This window comes from Danio rerio, chromosome 10, assembly GCF_049306965.1.
Source record: "Danio rerio strain Tuebingen ecotype United States chromosome 10, GRCz12tu, whole genome shotgun sequence".
Taxonomy (NCBI): Eukaryota; Metazoa; Chordata; class Actinopteri; order Cypriniformes; family Danionidae; genus Danio; species Danio rerio.
The window spans coordinates 29,585,069-29,602,036 of record NC_133185.1 but is presented as its reverse complement, the minus strand read 5'-3'; the positions used below and the strand labels follow the sequence as shown (position 1 = coordinate 29,602,036).

At 34.2% G+C, this 16,968-nt stretch overlaps 1 protein-coding gene and 1 long non-coding RNA gene across 7 annotated transcripts in view; one reads left to right on the top strand and one right to left on the bottom strand.

Annotated features, from left to right (window-relative positions):
* The first annotated feature begins 13 nt into the window (after positions 1 to 13).
* Positions 14 to 16,190, top strand: LOC141376369 (uncharacterized). The gene is made up of 3 exons (XR_012386322.1): positions 14 to 330; positions 2,173 to 2,236; positions 12,154 to 16,190. It is a non-coding gene; the product is annotated as an uncharacterized lncRNA (long non-coding RNA).
* Positions 4,607 to 16,968, bottom strand: part of mtus2a (microtubule associated tumor suppressor candidate 2a) — a 124,658-nt gene continuing 112,296 nt past the window's right edge. For 3 of the 6 annotated variants that reach the window (XM_073914698.1, XM_073914697.1, XM_678946.9), the window contains 8 exons: positions 12,467 to 12,533; positions 12,167 to 12,381; positions 10,124 to 10,229; positions 9,975 to 10,048; positions 9,799 to 9,897; positions 9,256 to 9,375; positions 8,690 to 8,787; positions 4,607 to 5,652 (listed from right to left, as the gene is read on the bottom strand). In XM_073914698.1, the coding sequence (XP_073770799.1) occupies positions 5,307 to 5,652; positions 8,690 to 8,787; positions 9,256 to 9,375; positions 9,799 to 9,897; positions 9,975 to 10,048; positions 10,124 to 10,229; positions 12,167 to 12,381; positions 12,467 to 12,533 (1,125 nt within the window). In that variant the 3' untranslated portion in view covers positions 4,607 to 5,306. Of the gene's footprint in view, positions 5,653 to 8,689; positions 8,791 to 9,255; positions 9,376 to 9,798; positions 9,898 to 9,974; positions 10,049 to 10,123; positions 10,230 to 12,166; positions 12,382 to 12,466; positions 12,534 to 16,968 lie in introns of all 6 variants that reach the window. The other 3 variants (XM_073914695.1, XM_005155280.6, XM_073914696.1) reach the window with 1 other exon arrangement.

Sequence of the window (16,968 nt, the reverse complement as noted above, 5' to 3'; positions counted from 1 at the left end):
AAGCAGTGCAAACAGTTGAGAAGAAGAGAGTTAGCATACGTACAGGTAATGTATAAAATGCATTTTGGACGTTTCAGCAGGCCAGTAAACGTCATTATGAGGTCATCAATATTTATGAATGACCTCCGATTTGATACTACAAAGACATATTGCTCCGTTTGTTGTCAAGGATGCCAATAAAGAGTTATAAATCAGCGACAGCGTTTCAACATAACTGAGATGGCCAATCAGATCAAAGAAAGCGGGGCTTTAAACCTGACAGAAACAAAACTTAATTAATTTCCAAAGGCGAGAAAAAGATGCTTCAGTTATAACGGTCGACAGTGTGAGGTAAGATTCAATGTTTGAATATAAGTTGTTTGTTTGATATTAAACAAATGTTTTCATGATAGAAAAATGTGAAAAGACACAGAAATGTTCTGTGAGTGTATTGGACGTTTTTGTCAAATTCTGCTACTTTCAATCGAAGATACCGAATGAAATTTAAATTTTACTTAAGTATTTCATGTCATAAATAATTAGCTAACTGCTAAAGGATTTACTCTTACACTCTCACTCTCACTCTCAGGCCTATTTGTATTTTCAAACAAAAAATATTTGTTTAAAATAGTTTAAATCTATTTTCTTTCTTCATGGTTCTTTCTTGACTACATTTAAATCTACTCCTTCCATAATTGCTTGAACAGAGCAACAGCCAAAATTAAAATGTCTTACTCAAATGTTAAAATCAGTTACCCAACCGCCTTCATTTCAAGTCAACTTCAATAGCACTAAATAACCTGACTGATAATTAGTGTGACACATAAAAAGAGAAACACAACTTGTAGTAAGGAAAAAAGAACCATAACAATAATTTACAATTTGCACTTAAAAACAGAAATTTGGAACTAACCGCAGGACACTGTCCTGAAATCACAATATTTGGCAGCTCCATCCAAGGTTGCATGCAGAATGTGCTGTTATAGCCTGGAAATCAAATGTTGTCAGGGCTTAGAGAAAAATTGCTATGTTACTTCCTTTCAACGTTACTTTCGTTCCCACTCTCCCCCACTTATAAGCTAGTAATAAAAAAAAAAGAGAAATTAGTTCTGATCTGACTCTGATCAATGTTGTACATTCTGATACATTCACAACCAAAGCATTTTATTTCTTTTGAAAGAATTTAATATTTATTCCCCGTCCTCCCATAGTGAATACAAATGAGTTATATATAAATTATTTCCATTCCTTAGTATATTCTCTATGCTACAGTTACAGCATGAACCATCACAATTTGAAAACATACGAGGGGAAGGATGATCTGCCAAGACAAACATGCATTGATTACTGTGCACTACAACACAATAAATAGTAGCTTACATGTGACTGTAAATTCAGTCAAAAAATACATAATTGAAAGTCAAATGTTTGTAAATAGACAGATGGACACATTTCATTCAGTACAATAAGTGACTCCACCAGTCCCGGTTTACATTGACTGTGTCAGTATTTTCAGGGTAAGTTGACATTCAGTAGATTGGATGTCCACAGGACAAGAGTCAGTGCATCTCAGAACCTGATACTGTTGGTTTATATCATTCATCAACATTTATGCCATATTGAAGCTCTTCTTGAGGGTTGAAGGGAAACAAAGGAGCTCTTTCAGGATTTTAAAGTATACAATTAAACATTACTCCTTGCAATGAATCCGAGTTAGTAACAATTAAAAACCATAACAGGTGCAGTAGGATTGTGTACTTGAGGTTGCTGAGGTTTTGTTGAGTCATAAATTTAGAACATTTATATACAAAGAGTATAGAATGCAATAAATAAATAAATTATAACAAAAACAATTTTTTAAATTAAACAAAAGGAACATTTTTTAGTTTTAGTTAAAAATGATAATAAATAAATAAAAAAGTCAAGGAAAATTTTATTTATTTTCCGGTATTAATCAAGATTTTAATTAGAAGCATATTAACTGTTTGTAAGGCTGCTGTATTGTGAAAATTCTTTTCATTTTTGCTACTTTGTACATTAAATGAAGGCACGTCCCTGAAACATTTGTGTTCTTGCTTTAGTAAATCAAGATGGCTAAATAAATGACTTTGAATTGTCTGTTTTAAACAAGTTACTGGCTGATCTGCTGTTTATTAAAAATATGGTGGTATATCACGATATTGTGCTTTACAGGAAACATCAAAAAGACTCCTCTTAGCATCTGCACCAGAGTAGCAAAAATGGAAAGTCAACAATGGTAAGTCATTATCACAGTGACAGAACCAACTTAAAAAAAAGACTGCAAAGCTACATAATTAGAAAGTACTTTAGAATGAGAATGAAAAAAAATCACAGTAATTAAAAAGCATTCTAAACAATAATGTCTTTAACGAAAAAAATCATTGTGTGTGTATTTTTATAGATTGCTGGTCTTGAATAGCATTTTATTGTACTTCTGTGTACGATACCCTGTACAAGCACCGTCTGATAATACTGTAGAAAAATTATTATCAGTGAAGAAATTACAAAAATTCGCCTTTGTATCAAAAGTGTAGAAGGCTGACCATTGAAAGATGTATCAATTGTACAAACACACAACCAAAAAAACTTATTCATTTTCTTCAAAATTTAAAAAAACAACCTCTTTGTGTTGAAATATCAAAACCCACTTTGCATGAGGAATGTTTTAATATTTCCAAAAACAAAAACAAAAAGTATTTTTTTGCTAAAAAACTAAAAACTGCTTTTGAGACAGAGCAAAATAATTTCCCTGAACTTTTTCAAAGGACATTTAAAGACAGATACATTCTTTTCTAGTTTACTCATACAGAGAAAACTCTCTCTAACCCTATGCTACACTCTACAGAGGTAATACAAGAGTTAACCAGCATTACAGTAAATATAGCTTAAATTCAAACATACCGCCATATTGTACCTCCATAAAACCTGCAACACACCTGGCAGGAAAGTCCAGTCCTAATATAATATGGGTAAAATACTATGCTCGATCTTTAAAAAAAAACATCAGAGGTGGAAGCTTTCATTCCTAGGAGTCTGAATATCTACACTAACATGACAACTATCCTAGGATTCACATGAAGAATGGAAGACTTACATTACATGCACATCAAGTAGCAAATTTCCCATTAAATTACAAATAACTATTAAAAATTACACCTACAATTTACAACAACATTTCCTGTAGTCGGTACTTTTACATTTGCTTGATCTCCCAGTTTTATGTCATGCATGAAGTGAAAGCACTTGCTATTGTCAGATTAGTTAGGAAGAACAGACTTGATGCTGAAGAGTTTTATGTTAAAATAACTGAGCAACCATTACAATCTGGCACAATGAAATCTATGCCAAGGTAAGTCTGAAAATCATATACGCAAGGAAACTTGCTTTTAAAAGCTGGTTTAATGTTAGATGGATTGGTCTTTTGGTGGGTCAACAAAATGAAATGACTCATGCATCAGTAGGCATTGCAGCCAGTTATGACGAGGTGATGCAAAAAATCATTTTCTAAATTATCAGTTTTGTTTACATTTCAATTATCAAAACATTTTTAAAATGATAATTATAAAACCCATTTTTATTTTGGATATATATCAAATGTCAAAAGTGACAGATTACTGAGCAGTAGTGATGGGAAGTTCGGATCATGTTTGTTGACTCAGGCCTTTGAGTCTCGCTCAGTGAGGTGACCAAATCTTTTTTAGTCATGTTGTTTATTTCGTTCAATTTGCTTGAAATATTATTCAAATATTACAAGTTGCTTTCAAACTCATCTACAACTACACTAAATGTAGATCACACTATAAACAAGTCATTACTAAAATGCTATAAGAAAGAGAAAATAATCATTCATTGTTTACCTGCTGTTTTGTCTGATTATGTCAGCTCACCTCTTCTGACAAGTTTTTAAGTTTCAGTGGTTTGTTCATGTCACACTGACAGTCCCACATAAGCTTAACCAATGTACACAGTCTGAGCCAATGAAGCCGTGATTAGTTCACCTTTCGAGTCTTCTGGTTTTTGAGTCATTCGTTCATCAAGTGACAGCATGTAAAGAGGGATGACTCAAACCCGAGTACTCAAGAAATGAAAAGATCAAATCTTATTCTGACTCTAAATGCATATGATTGGCTTCTGTCTTTCACCTGATGAAAGAAAGACTTAAACTGAGCATTTGAGAGATGAATGGATCAAATCTTTTTCTGGCTCTGACTGCACCCGATTGGCTTCTGGCTTTAATGTGATGAATAAACAACTCAAACCCCACAGAAGACTCAAAAAGGAACTAATCTACTTCACCTGCACAAATGTGCCTGTCCACAAATGAATGAATCACTCCCTGAAAGGACTTGTTGTTCTCGAGTCATACAACAGATTCGTTCAAAATGAACGAATCATTCAAGAACGACCCATCACTATTGAGCAGTAATAGCTTATTTATAGTGAGAAAAGGGCTCTAGATAGATAGATAGATAGATAGATAGATAGATAGATAGATAGATAGATAGATAGATAGATAGATAGATAGATAGATAGATAGATAGATAGATAGATAGATAGATAGATAGATAGATAGATAGATAGATAGATAGATAGATAGATAGATAGATAGATAGATAGATAGATAATTTTCCTTCAGCTTAGCCACTTATTTATCAGGGGGTCGCCATAGCGGAATGAAAATAGATAGAATTTGAAACATAAATTGTTGGGATTAATAAATCTTTAAGTCAGTTTCTTTTAAAAGAATGTTTAGGTTTTTCAAGGATACTAAATAATTACCAAAATGACATTTTGCAGTTTTGACAAATTTAAAAATTGAAACATTGGGAGAATTGTAAAACCTAAAAAAACATATTTCATAAAAAAATAAACCAGACCACAAAAAATGCTGGTGCATTTATCTGTAGGAAGGAAAGGCAGAAACCTAAAGTGCTGTTTGTTGTATAAAGTTCCTGTATGCCATTCAGGAGGACCTACAGACCTTTAAAGAATGTTAAAGTCAAGTTTAAGCTGAGCTACTTCCGTTTACACAAAATTGTTTCTGCCTCCATGCTGGCCCAGTGTGGGCAGCACATCAATAATAGCATTAGCATCATTATCTTTTTTAATCTAATGCTACAAGTCTAAATCTATGAGATAAAAAGATATCTCAAAGTTGAATAACGGAAATGACAGGCTTTATGGCAGTTGGGGTTGTCAAAATCTTAATAAATATAAAAAAATGACAATCAGGGGCTGCAGATTAAAGTGAAGCACTGTTGTGGGCAGAAACTAGATGGAATACAGCTAGTATTGCATTATCCAGCTCATCTAGGTAAAGTATTGGCATTTGGGATGCGTGCGGGGGACGAGCGTGCTGGTGAGCCTCTGAAAGTGGGTGTCCCTGGTGCCGGAGATGCCACTTTGTGAGTAGGTGTACCAGGGCCAGGAGAGGACGAGTGTGTGGGGGTCCCAGGGCCTGGAGAGTAAGAGTATGGGGGAATATCAGGGCCGGTGAAGAAGGCTCTGTGGATGGGGGATGAGGCTGGTGATAGGTGGGGACTTGTCTGGAGGAGCCACAGCAGCTCATCATTGTTGCGACTCAGCCTCTTCTTCTCGTTGGTTTCCTTCTCTACATTCTCCTGGAGGTTTGCATTCTCTTCAGACAGTTGTCTGGAAATACAGGATGAAACAGTTTAGTCGAATGTCTGGTTAGGCATGATTCAGTTTAAATTCAAGTGTAAATTATATAACATTTATTTATTAATTTTTCTTCCACTTAGTACCTTATTTATCAGGGGTCACCACAGCGATGAAGCACCTATGTAACATTTTTAATGTCAAAAACATTGTACTGTTGTTTGACGACTGTGTGCCAATTATACAGTAGGTTTATCGCCTCTAAAGGTGTAAGCATTGAGCCTCCTGGGCAACATTGACCTGCTCAAATCTGTCATCACTATCCATATCATATACAACAGTTTTATACAAGTGCATCTGACAATCTGTGAAGGACTTATTGAGCTTATTGATGGTAATAGAGTGCTTAATCAAGTTTGTCCTATATATGATGTTTCAATAAACAAAGTGAGGCTCTGAATTAACATGTAAGAAACCTTAACATGTAGTTTGAATCAGTTTGCATATGATGTTAAATGTTTTTTTTTCTTTTGGTGTTTTCCTAAGCGCATAATTTAAATTTCACAGGTATATCCACTATCTGTAAATGTTAAAAAAGTCATGAAAAGTTTACAACTTACTGTTAAATGGATGAGCCTTCTGTATGTGGGTTTTCACTAAACTTAAGTGAATGAGCACACCCACATGCTTATATGAGTGCAACAATTATGATTAAAATAGTGTCTTCGCTCCCACTTTATATTAAGTGGCCCTACCTAATATGTACTTACACTGAAATTAATAATTTGTTTAGGCATGGAACAATAACCGTTTTCAAGGTTTACCGCAGTTTGGAAAAGTCAAGGTTTTAAAACTGCCCAAATTTTCTGTAATACCGTTTCCAAGGTATGTGTAAATAAAAAAAAAAAAATTATTTACATTTTTAAAAAAACGTTTTTTAGGACAACAGTATCTCCAGCAGAAAAGATATCCAAAGATGCCATATTAAAATGTAAAGAAATCTGTGAGAAATGAGAACTGACAGAAAAGCATGGGGAGCAAAGAGAAGTGAACGATCGACATGGGGCCGCGGGGTGGAATCGAACTGGGGATGCCTTGAGTTGCATGTCGACACACTAACCACTACACCACTGGTGCCAAGGTGTATTCTAATTACACACTTGAACCATCCCTTTCACCTTAACCTATCTCTAAACCTACCCATTCCAACAAACCTGTTCTGTATCCTACCTCAGTAGCACCAGAAGTGCTCTGCAATAGATTATGAACACAGTACGTTTATTATTTATTTTTTGATGTAAGTACATAGTAGTAAAGGCCACCTAATGGAGAGTAGGGCTGTTTCTTGTAAATGTTTTGGATATAATACTATATATATATATATATATATATATATATATATATATATATATATATATATATATATATATATATATATATATATATATATATATATATATAAAAAAAAAAACACTAATAGTGCAGAAACTATATACTTTAAAGGTCCCCTGAAGTAGTCTGAAATTGCAGCTCTGCCAGATTTGTTGAGGTTGATAAAGCTGGATCTGACAGCTTATGGCAGCCACGGTCTAGCAGTATTGCTGAGCCTCATCGTTTCTCCCCCTAATCTCCTCCATATTGCTTTAAAATTGCTTTCTGCAGAGAATTCAAATGAGTCTTATAAGTTTAGTGGTCTGCGCCAACTTAAGTGCATGATCCTTTTTGTCCTACCGTATCTCTGGCCAAAACAAACTATTTACGGTGACACATACGCACAACCAGGCTTCAATCACCCTAATAGATCGCATATTTACTTGTCTGAACCATTTATCCCTTGCAGTGTTCTACATTCCATTCACCACATAGAAAATAGTAATTGTGAACAAGTAATCTGTCTTAGGCCACTAATAAGTTTTAGTTTTAAAACAACGTTTTAGAATGAAGATGATCATTCTAAATGATTATTCTGATGATCATTCTATGAGTCCACACTGGCATTTTATCTAGTGTTTATGAACAGCTCTCCGTCCACTCTACATCGCTGAAAATGCACATCACTTGACCATACACACACTCTGCGCTGAAAGCTACTTAAGGGTATTCTCGCGTCTGAGCACCAGGCAGTTCTCTGACCACACCTGCCCAGCTGAGAGCAGCGGAACGTCAGCCAGTCCATCCAAAATCTGCCGCTGGATCTCATCTCTCTGTAGTTGGTAAACGCGATGTGTAATTCATTTTGTGTAGTAGACCTTTATTTAACGAATCTGTCTTCTGAATCCATTAGTCTACTTGTAACTTGTTTGGGCTGAGCGCAAAGATAAGTTAATATACCTATTAATTTATGTAACCACGTACACTGATATTGTGTGCAAATAGCCTGACACTAAACACATATTGCCAAAACCACACAGTGAGATTAATGTTTCATATTTTCCACTATGTTTTGTTATAAATTTGCCTACAGTGAAGATGACGGTCATATAAATTAGAACATGATGCCTTTAACTTTTTCCTCTCTCTTATGTTTAAGTTGTTAATATAAAATTAAAAGAGACAGTGTCATGTCATAAGTCATGTTTTCATTTTATTGTTAAGATAACAATATAAGAACGTCGTAAAGTAGGCTACACTGCCGTTACATCTGAAGATTTACCCAACGCGCCCTTACATCCTCGGGAGTTGGTTATAAACTTTCGAGGTCTGATCTTACAAGAAAAGGATGCAAGTCTGAACTTTGTGTGCTTTACATTAAGAAGAAGCCCTGATCAGATGGAAACCACACCTCGTCTCCGTTTTCCCCCATCCACACTGACATGGAGTTAAAGTCTAAGTTTTAAATGCATATACCTTATACATTCAAATTTTGTTTTTTTTTGTACATTTTAAACATAATAACTTATAGATAACCTTAAGACAATCATAATAATAATAATAATAAAGGTTTTGATTTTGTATATACTCTGTGTCTGTACTTTGCTTGAGGGACAAGTGAATGTATTATTGCAACAGTATATATTTAGCAAACATCCTAATGCCCCTCACATTAATATATTAGTATTCAATTCCTCACCTTGACGCAACTAGGTGTCGGTCTATGCGGGCCATCAGGTCTTCATTCTGCTGCTGAAGTACCTGGACCCGCTCCTCCAGGAACAGGTTCTTTTGAGCCTGCTCGAAGGATCAAGTGAACACAGAACTCAACATTAAATTCTTACACAAACCACCCCTGCCAGAACAACAAGGAACTCAAGTGTACTTTACACAAGAACAAAACAATGAGCATTCATAAAAGCTAATGGAAATGAGAGTAAAACGCTTTAAAATGGACAGCAGCCCTATTTCCAACACATAAATAATATAACGTCCAAAGCTAAAAGAAAAATAAGTTTAAGTGAAAATTGGTTAAATATTTGAATGATAAATAATGCTTTGTAGGACAATAAAGTGGAGCTCGATAACTCTTATACTCAGTATAGAAATTATACAATACACAGTACTCCTATAGGAGCCCAAGAGGTTTGTCAGGCCATTCTTGACAACCTTTTTTAAACTTTAAACTCCAAACTGGACCACAATAGATTGGACAGTTTTTCTGCACACTGTGTTTATTTAAACACCTTTTCATTTAGAGCTTACCACTTTCTCCAGATGACAGATCTTTTTCTCCTGGTCATGAATCTGCTGGTTCTTCATCTCCAGAACTTCTTTCAGACTCTTCAGATCCTCCTCAATATGCTGATATGGGGCCAGCGCATCCTACAAACACATTTAAATGGCTTGCTTTCAGTTTGGCCACAGCTACTGTAAGTATCCAATCTAGAAATGTCTTTAAGCCAAATGTCATTATTTTTGGCAGTCTTGTGCAATCTTTAATTAAAATGCCCTGTAATCTTCAATCAAAAAACTTCCATTCTCATTTCAAGGACATCTCTGCCTTTCTTTAATGACATGTAAGTGCGAGGCAATGTGTCACTCAAATGAAATTCACCTATAGCAAAACAGCTATATAATTCAAAATCAGCTGATTTGTCCATCATTTTTATTTTGATTTGTCCAGATGAACATTTTTTCTCATTAAAGAATCTGTTTGATTTAGATGTGCATCACACATTAGGGACAAAAATTACAGAAATATATAGATAGAATATAGTTTTTCATGACGACTTCAAAGAAACATACCACAATTTGTTCATCAGTGCTCTTCCTCAGTGCCTCCTCAAAACGCTTAGCTTTGTCTTTCAGAGTCCGGTTCTGGAATGTCAGAGTGTCCACCTGATCCTGAAGAAAACATTATTGTTACTAATGACCTCAAATGAAGAGCAAAAACCTTCATAACAAACCTTGAATCAAATCACCTGAAGTGAGAGGCGCAGTTTCTCGAAGTCCTCTTCTAGACTGGCTTTCTGCTGCTCATGGGCTTTCCTTAAATCTAAGATAAACGAAATGAGATTGAGCTCTTCTCCCCATTTCTGTCTGTTGGTGATGTTATGAATCAGACACTCACCTCTCATCGTCCTGGCATGTTCCTCCTGGAGTGTTGCCATAGTGATGTTGTGCATGGTTTTCAGGTCTTCAAGGGCAGCCTCATGGTTGGCAGTCAACTCTTCAATCTACACACAAAACCACATTAACCCTTTAGCTGGCCCACCAAGAAAAACATTTTTGGATTGCATTTCCTAACTCCTAATGTCGCTAGTTAACACACTCAATGCATTTTTTTCCCAACACATCCCATCGTTTTAAAAATATTAACTTCTAACAAATGGTTGGCATGTCGGTTTACGGTAAAAGTAACGGTGTAAAAGTAAGTGTAAGAGCAATTTATTTAAATACATTATCAAATTAAAATATTTTGAATACTAAATCATATTTATTTTTTTTAAAGTATGCTATAAAATATTTCAAATTCTCATTTAACATGTTTTCTTTTTTTTTTTTTTTAATAATAAAACCAAAATCAAGTGTAGCAGTGCAACAGGATTATGTTTGTTTGAATTTTTTGTAAACCAGTAATGCTGTGTGTGTAAACCATTATTTAAAACAATCATTCTATTAATAACTTTAACAGTCATTATTTAAAACAGTTAAAATATGGTAAAATATGGTGTTGATAAGCATGCGTGAGAAAATGGATGTGTGGCGTGAGAATACTGTCAATTGTGTACTGAACTGGCTGAAAGAGTTGGCAGCCCTGGCCTACACATTCATACTGTCATAATTATATTTGGGTGTGCAATATCATTATTTTTGAAAGTGTTTATTTTATGCTGAGTGTGTTTTTGTGCTGGTATCTTGGCTGGTTCGAGTCTGTCATGGATAAATTAATATGACACTAAAACCCTCAGTAAGGGTCAGCAAGGGCTTATTTAAATAAGTGATTCATTGAATCATTCCCTCAATTGACTTGTTCAAAATGGAGATACATTTATAAATGAAGCAAGAGACATGCTGTATCACCACTGAAATCACCACTATACACATTAAATATTCCCAACATTAGTCCATTAATATAGTTCACTTGGACTATGAGTGATTGAAAACGAGTGAGTGAATTCGAACACTGTTGCTGTTATGCCATTATGTTTGTGCTTTGCTGGTTGATAAATTCCTCAGATGGATTAAATTGTAAACCTCTTGGACAGATGCTGTGATAGTTATTTAACTCTTGGCCAGCTGTCTAAAAGTAATGAAACAAAGTATTTTGATTTCTATCCTGTATATAAACACTACTTTAATTAAATAATATTTTTATTTGAAGTATACATGATAGGATTCAACTGTGGCATTATGATTATTTTCTAGCTGTTGAGTGTACACAGGCTGTACACTTGATATTGTGGTGCATTGTGGGATTGAATGAGTGCACTTTAAAACATACTCTGTGGTTTTAGACACTTCTAGAAATTGCTGTTCCCCCAAATAGTAAACTATTTAAGGCAATAGGGGGTGATTTCTGACACAGCCACAGTTTTTATAAATGAATCTGTCTCAAATGATTAGTAAAAAAATATTAATTTAAAAGCAAAACAAAACAAAAGACCTGCTCTGGTTTTGGTTTGATTGGCAAAACAACAAAAGAACAACATTATGACTAAAATATAGATTACACAATATTAACTTGTTAAACATGCTAATAATCTGCAAAACAGCACTATAATATTGCTTGTGTGATTTTATTTAACTACATCATATCTTATAAACATAAAAACTCTGACAGGCATATTATTTGCTTTTATAACTTGAATTATAAAGACATTACAACAAATAACTCTATCACACAGTCAGTATTTTTCTCTCAAGATGCGTTTACCCATTACCCATACAATGTGTTTGTTTGCGAGGGATGTAGTGTAGATGATAATGGCAACTTGCACATCATTTAAACAATATGCCATTTCCAACACTCGTTTCCAATGTGATACTTCCAAATGCGCATTTAAACAGGGTGATGGAAACAAAGCTATTGACATGTAGCTGCAAATGTACTGATATTCATCAGAATTCAGTGTAAGCTGCGTTTTCTCTGCTCCTCAGGCAGATGTCAGACCTGCTCCTGGTGCTGTGTGTGGAGCTCCTCCACTTCTGACTGATGCTCTGCTCTCAGATGATCTCTGTCTGAAGCGTGTCGTAACCTCAGCTTCTCCTCTAGGGTGGCCAGTTCAGACTCCTGCTGCACCTGTAACTCTCTGAGCTCCTTCTCGAAGCACTCCTCCAGCTCTCGCTTCTCCTTCTGAAGACGCTCCCAGCGGGCTGCGTTAAAGGCTGAGGAACAGAGTTCGAATTAAAATAAGACAAAACTAGATTGTAGATAACCTGGTGATACAACCATAAACCTCACTGAACTCACCCACTTCATGCTGAATCCGACAAAGTTCCTCTGACAGCTCTCTTTCCTTCTGCTCAGCACTTTCACTCTGAAACATTTACACACACATGCTTTTGTTTAAATATTTTATGGTAAATGCAAAACAGGCTTATTGTGAACACGTACCCCTGTATACAGTTCTGGAGAGCAAATTATAGCCAGAGCTATGAATGGCTGCATTTTGTCTTTAAAATGAACGCTATGGTGTGATATGACGCCGCCGACAGCTTCTGTTTCTATTCGCAGTACTGGCTGACAGCTTACCTCCGTGTGGACTGCTTTTCAGATGTTAGGCTACCAGTTTGCCCAGTGGCTTGGTGTGTACATTTATTTACAGTTATTTTTTAAGTTTAAGAATTAAATACACAATTTATCTTCTAACCGTACCCCAAAACCAAACCAGATATATTATCCTAATCACTTTACTGTTTATAAATATGTATCATCATTAGATATATTTTCTGTCTTTTATATTAATATTCATGCTTTATTTAGTCACTATTAATTTCATTTCTCATGGTTGGTTTTTAAACTGTAGGGGAATTCAGGTTTTACCATTTTTAGGTAACTAAAAAAAACATTAAAAAAATTATATTTCATCAGTTAAAATAAAATAAACACAGTTTAAATCATAAATAAATAATGAACAACCATAAACAGTTTCCAGTGTATCCTCACAGATGTTCTTTTACATTAAAATGTTGCACACTGAATTACTTTAATAGCCTAAATAATGGCAAATTATAAAATAAAAACCTGTATGAAATGAAATCTAATATTGTGTCTGTAAATGTAAGACATCCAACAAGAAAAAAATCCATACAAATACATATTTACGTATAAATAGATGCAGTTTATGTTTACTGTGTCAGCCTGATGATGAATAACGAATAATTAAATAACGATAAACAGGTACAAGTCTATATTAATTTTTAATATTACATTTTACATGTAAATGCTGCATACTGAAATACTTGAATAGCCTACATAACATCAAAATATGCTAAAATAAATGAAAACCTAAGAGTGTCCTGTATGAAATGAAACTAATATTGTTTCTGTAAATGTAAGATATACAACAAGAAATAAATCTATATATAAATATAAATAGATGCAGTGCTGCAGCTAATGTCTGCTACAGTATGCCAGGCTGGCGATGAAAAGCACTATGGTAACTAATAAAATGTGCTTTTCATCAAAAGACGTGGGAGGAGCAGGCAGGTTACTGACGCACAGCTTCAATCCGTAAAACCTTTCACAGCTAAACAACAGGAAAATAGTAGTGTATGTGGAGGAGAGCAGTGCAATTAATATTAATGCGATATATGTGGGCATTAGGCTGGAACGTATTGGTTTTCAGATTTTGATGGATAATTTAACCATGTGCATTTCTGACCCCTCACCAACGTCTTTTAGTTTGTGGAATATGCAGAAGCAAATGTGTGTGGGAATATATACTGTCAATATTGAGATTTTGTGCATATTTAAATCTTTTATTAGTCCAAATTTATAAATTTGTGTCTGTAGATTTGAATACCGTTAATTTGACTCAATGGTTTTGAAGTTTACTTAATTAAGAAGTAAATGCAAACTGTTTAAAGTTATGCTCATTTGAAATTAATACACTAAGAAATTTTAAAGCAATCGGTTTCCTCACTTTTCAAAGCAAGGTCAAGTTATTACATTTTACAGTGTACAGATACAAATACAAAATTGATCAAATATGGACATGTGGTGACTTTTCATTGAATAATGTATCTTCTAACAATACCCCAAAACCAAACCAGATCTTATCCCAATCACTTTACTGTTTATAAATATTTATTATCATTAGACATATTTTATGTCTTTTAGATTAATATTTATGGTTTATTTAGTCACCACAAAAAAATAATAATAAAATAAAAATGTTAAGTGAAAAAGGGAAGAACCAGAAATAGCTGTATCCAGTTCCAGTTAGTTCCAGTGTATCCTCACAGACCTATTTTTATAAAACCAAATTTTCATTAAAATGCTTCATACTTAATTATTTTTAAAGCCTAAATAATGTCAAATTATAAAGTAGTTTTAATGTCAAAGATTGCATTTATAAATCTTTCATTAGTCACAATTCATAAATTACTGTCTGTAGATTTTTATAGCAGTACATACTTTGAAATATTTGTTTTTCCCAATATATATTCTGACTGTTTCAGTATTTCTGAATTATGGGAATGATAAAAAGAGATCCCGAAATCCCTTCTATACAAAAATAAAGGAATTTTACATTTGACTTTTGTTTAATTAAATAGTTGTTCATTTGCATATTTAAACAACATTTTAGAAATCATGTAATACAAAAATTTTGCAATTCCCAAATAAATGCATCAATACAGAAGTATGGTGAATACTACAAGTTTTTTTCCGCTATTCACCTGCAGTGTCTTGCCTTAATGGTGTCAAAAATACTGAATGTAATTAACACAGTGTTGGAGTATAAAAGTATACTTAAAATTTCAATGTTGGGTCACATAAATCAAGATTATTTTGAGGAAAAAAATTTAGTTGCTTTTAATAAACTAACTGACAGCACTAAAATATATCTTTTAGAGCAGAGATGTCCAAAGTAAGGCCCATGGGCCAGGTAACCTTTGATTTGACCCGCCATCCCGTCTAATTGAAAAAGGGAGAATATTGGTGGTTGGGACGAATGCCTGTGACAGAAATCATCAATTAGATTTTTAAATTTAACATAATCCTTTTTTTCTTAGTTTTATTGCTAAACTAAAAAAAGGCAACCGAAATTAAATGATTCAATGAAATGTTGTAAATGAATTTATCTGACTTTTAAAATGTAAATACAGTCACATGACATACAGTACATCTGACATCTTTAAACATATCAATATAAAGGTGCAGCTTGACTAGTGTTTTCAGCATTGAACTCCATTGTGTTATAAATGGACTTATGTTTTTACAGTAATAAGTTCTTTATAAAATGTTAAAAATGATACTGCATTACATATTAAATGTGATTTAAAGCCACATTTTCTATTTTTTTTTAAATTTTTTATTTATTATCAAATAAATGAGGAAATTCCCCTTGGCAAATTTAGTGTAATATGGTTTGGTATATTTATATACAGCCCACAGCCCTCAATCAAGTTTGGTTTTTGGTCCTTTGTTGGAACAAAGTTTGGGCACCGCTGTTTTAGAAGGACAATTAATTTAAACGTTCAATAAGAGACAGCAGGGGGCACTGCTCTTCAATAAACACCCTTTTACATGATTTATTCATTACAGCATATGCTTTAATCCAGGACGGCAGCATATGTGATTCAGTGATCTGCTTGTTATGATTCTGTGTGTGAGCAGTGACTCAGCGCTCAGCTCTTGCACACTGTTACCTCATCCCTCCATTCATGATAGATCAAGCTTGTCATTACTTTTTTTAAATTTTTTTTATTGAGTGTTCAGTTTCCAGTGATTGTGTCAGTTCATGTAGGCAGTGTGTTGTAAATGTAGCAGCTCCTGGTGTTTGAGGCATTGGTGTGGTAAACTAACATTGTCTCATGGCAATTGAAGACCAAAAATAACATCACTGTGCCCTTGAGCAAAGCATTTGATGACTGGGTTTGTGCCAGGAGGGACGTCACTGTGTATGTTGTTGGATACAACGTGCTCTCTTTGCTAAAAATAAAATTAAACACCTGAAAATAGAGTTAAATAAAGCAATTGATTTGTTTCATAGTTTGATATCTGTATTATGATTCTGGATAAATGGAATATAGTAATTACATGTATATTACTACTATACTACTACTAGTAATAGTAGTAGTAATAGTTTTAATGACGATGATTCTAAAAAACAAAAATTTTAAGTAGGCCTAGTAAATAATTTATTGATGCTGTGGTGACCTTTGATAAATCAGGGACAAGGAATGAATGAATAAATCATTGGGATATGTAAGAGATAAAGTACATCCAGGCGGTTGTTTTCGCAGAACAAAGCCAGACAGGTGTATCAGCAGCGTGACTCGAAGTGGAGGGATTTTATAAGGGGCTTTAATTCTAAAAAAAAACAACAACTCCTGTATGTACCTTATTCTACTTATTACTGGACTACTTGCAAAAAAACATAAAAATTAGACAGAAGTATACACTAACCTATGTGTTATTTAGTCACAAGATGATGCCAAACAGTCAACAGTAGCGTTGTTACAGACTAGCACATGGATATCCGCTTGTTAAGTGTGACGTCACGCGAAGTGGCTTCCGGGTCCAATCACGATTGCAATATATATGTCCATGCCTAAGATCCGATGGCCAGAAAGTCATTCATTTTTTTATAAATTGTTAAAATTTTGGTTTTTGTGATGCAGCAAGCCCAGAGATTGTTGTGTACACTATGACTTTATATAAAATTAACTTTAATGTGTGATATTAATTAAAAGTGATCATAAACAAATAGTTTCTCAACTCAAATGAGTGGCGGCTTGGACCCG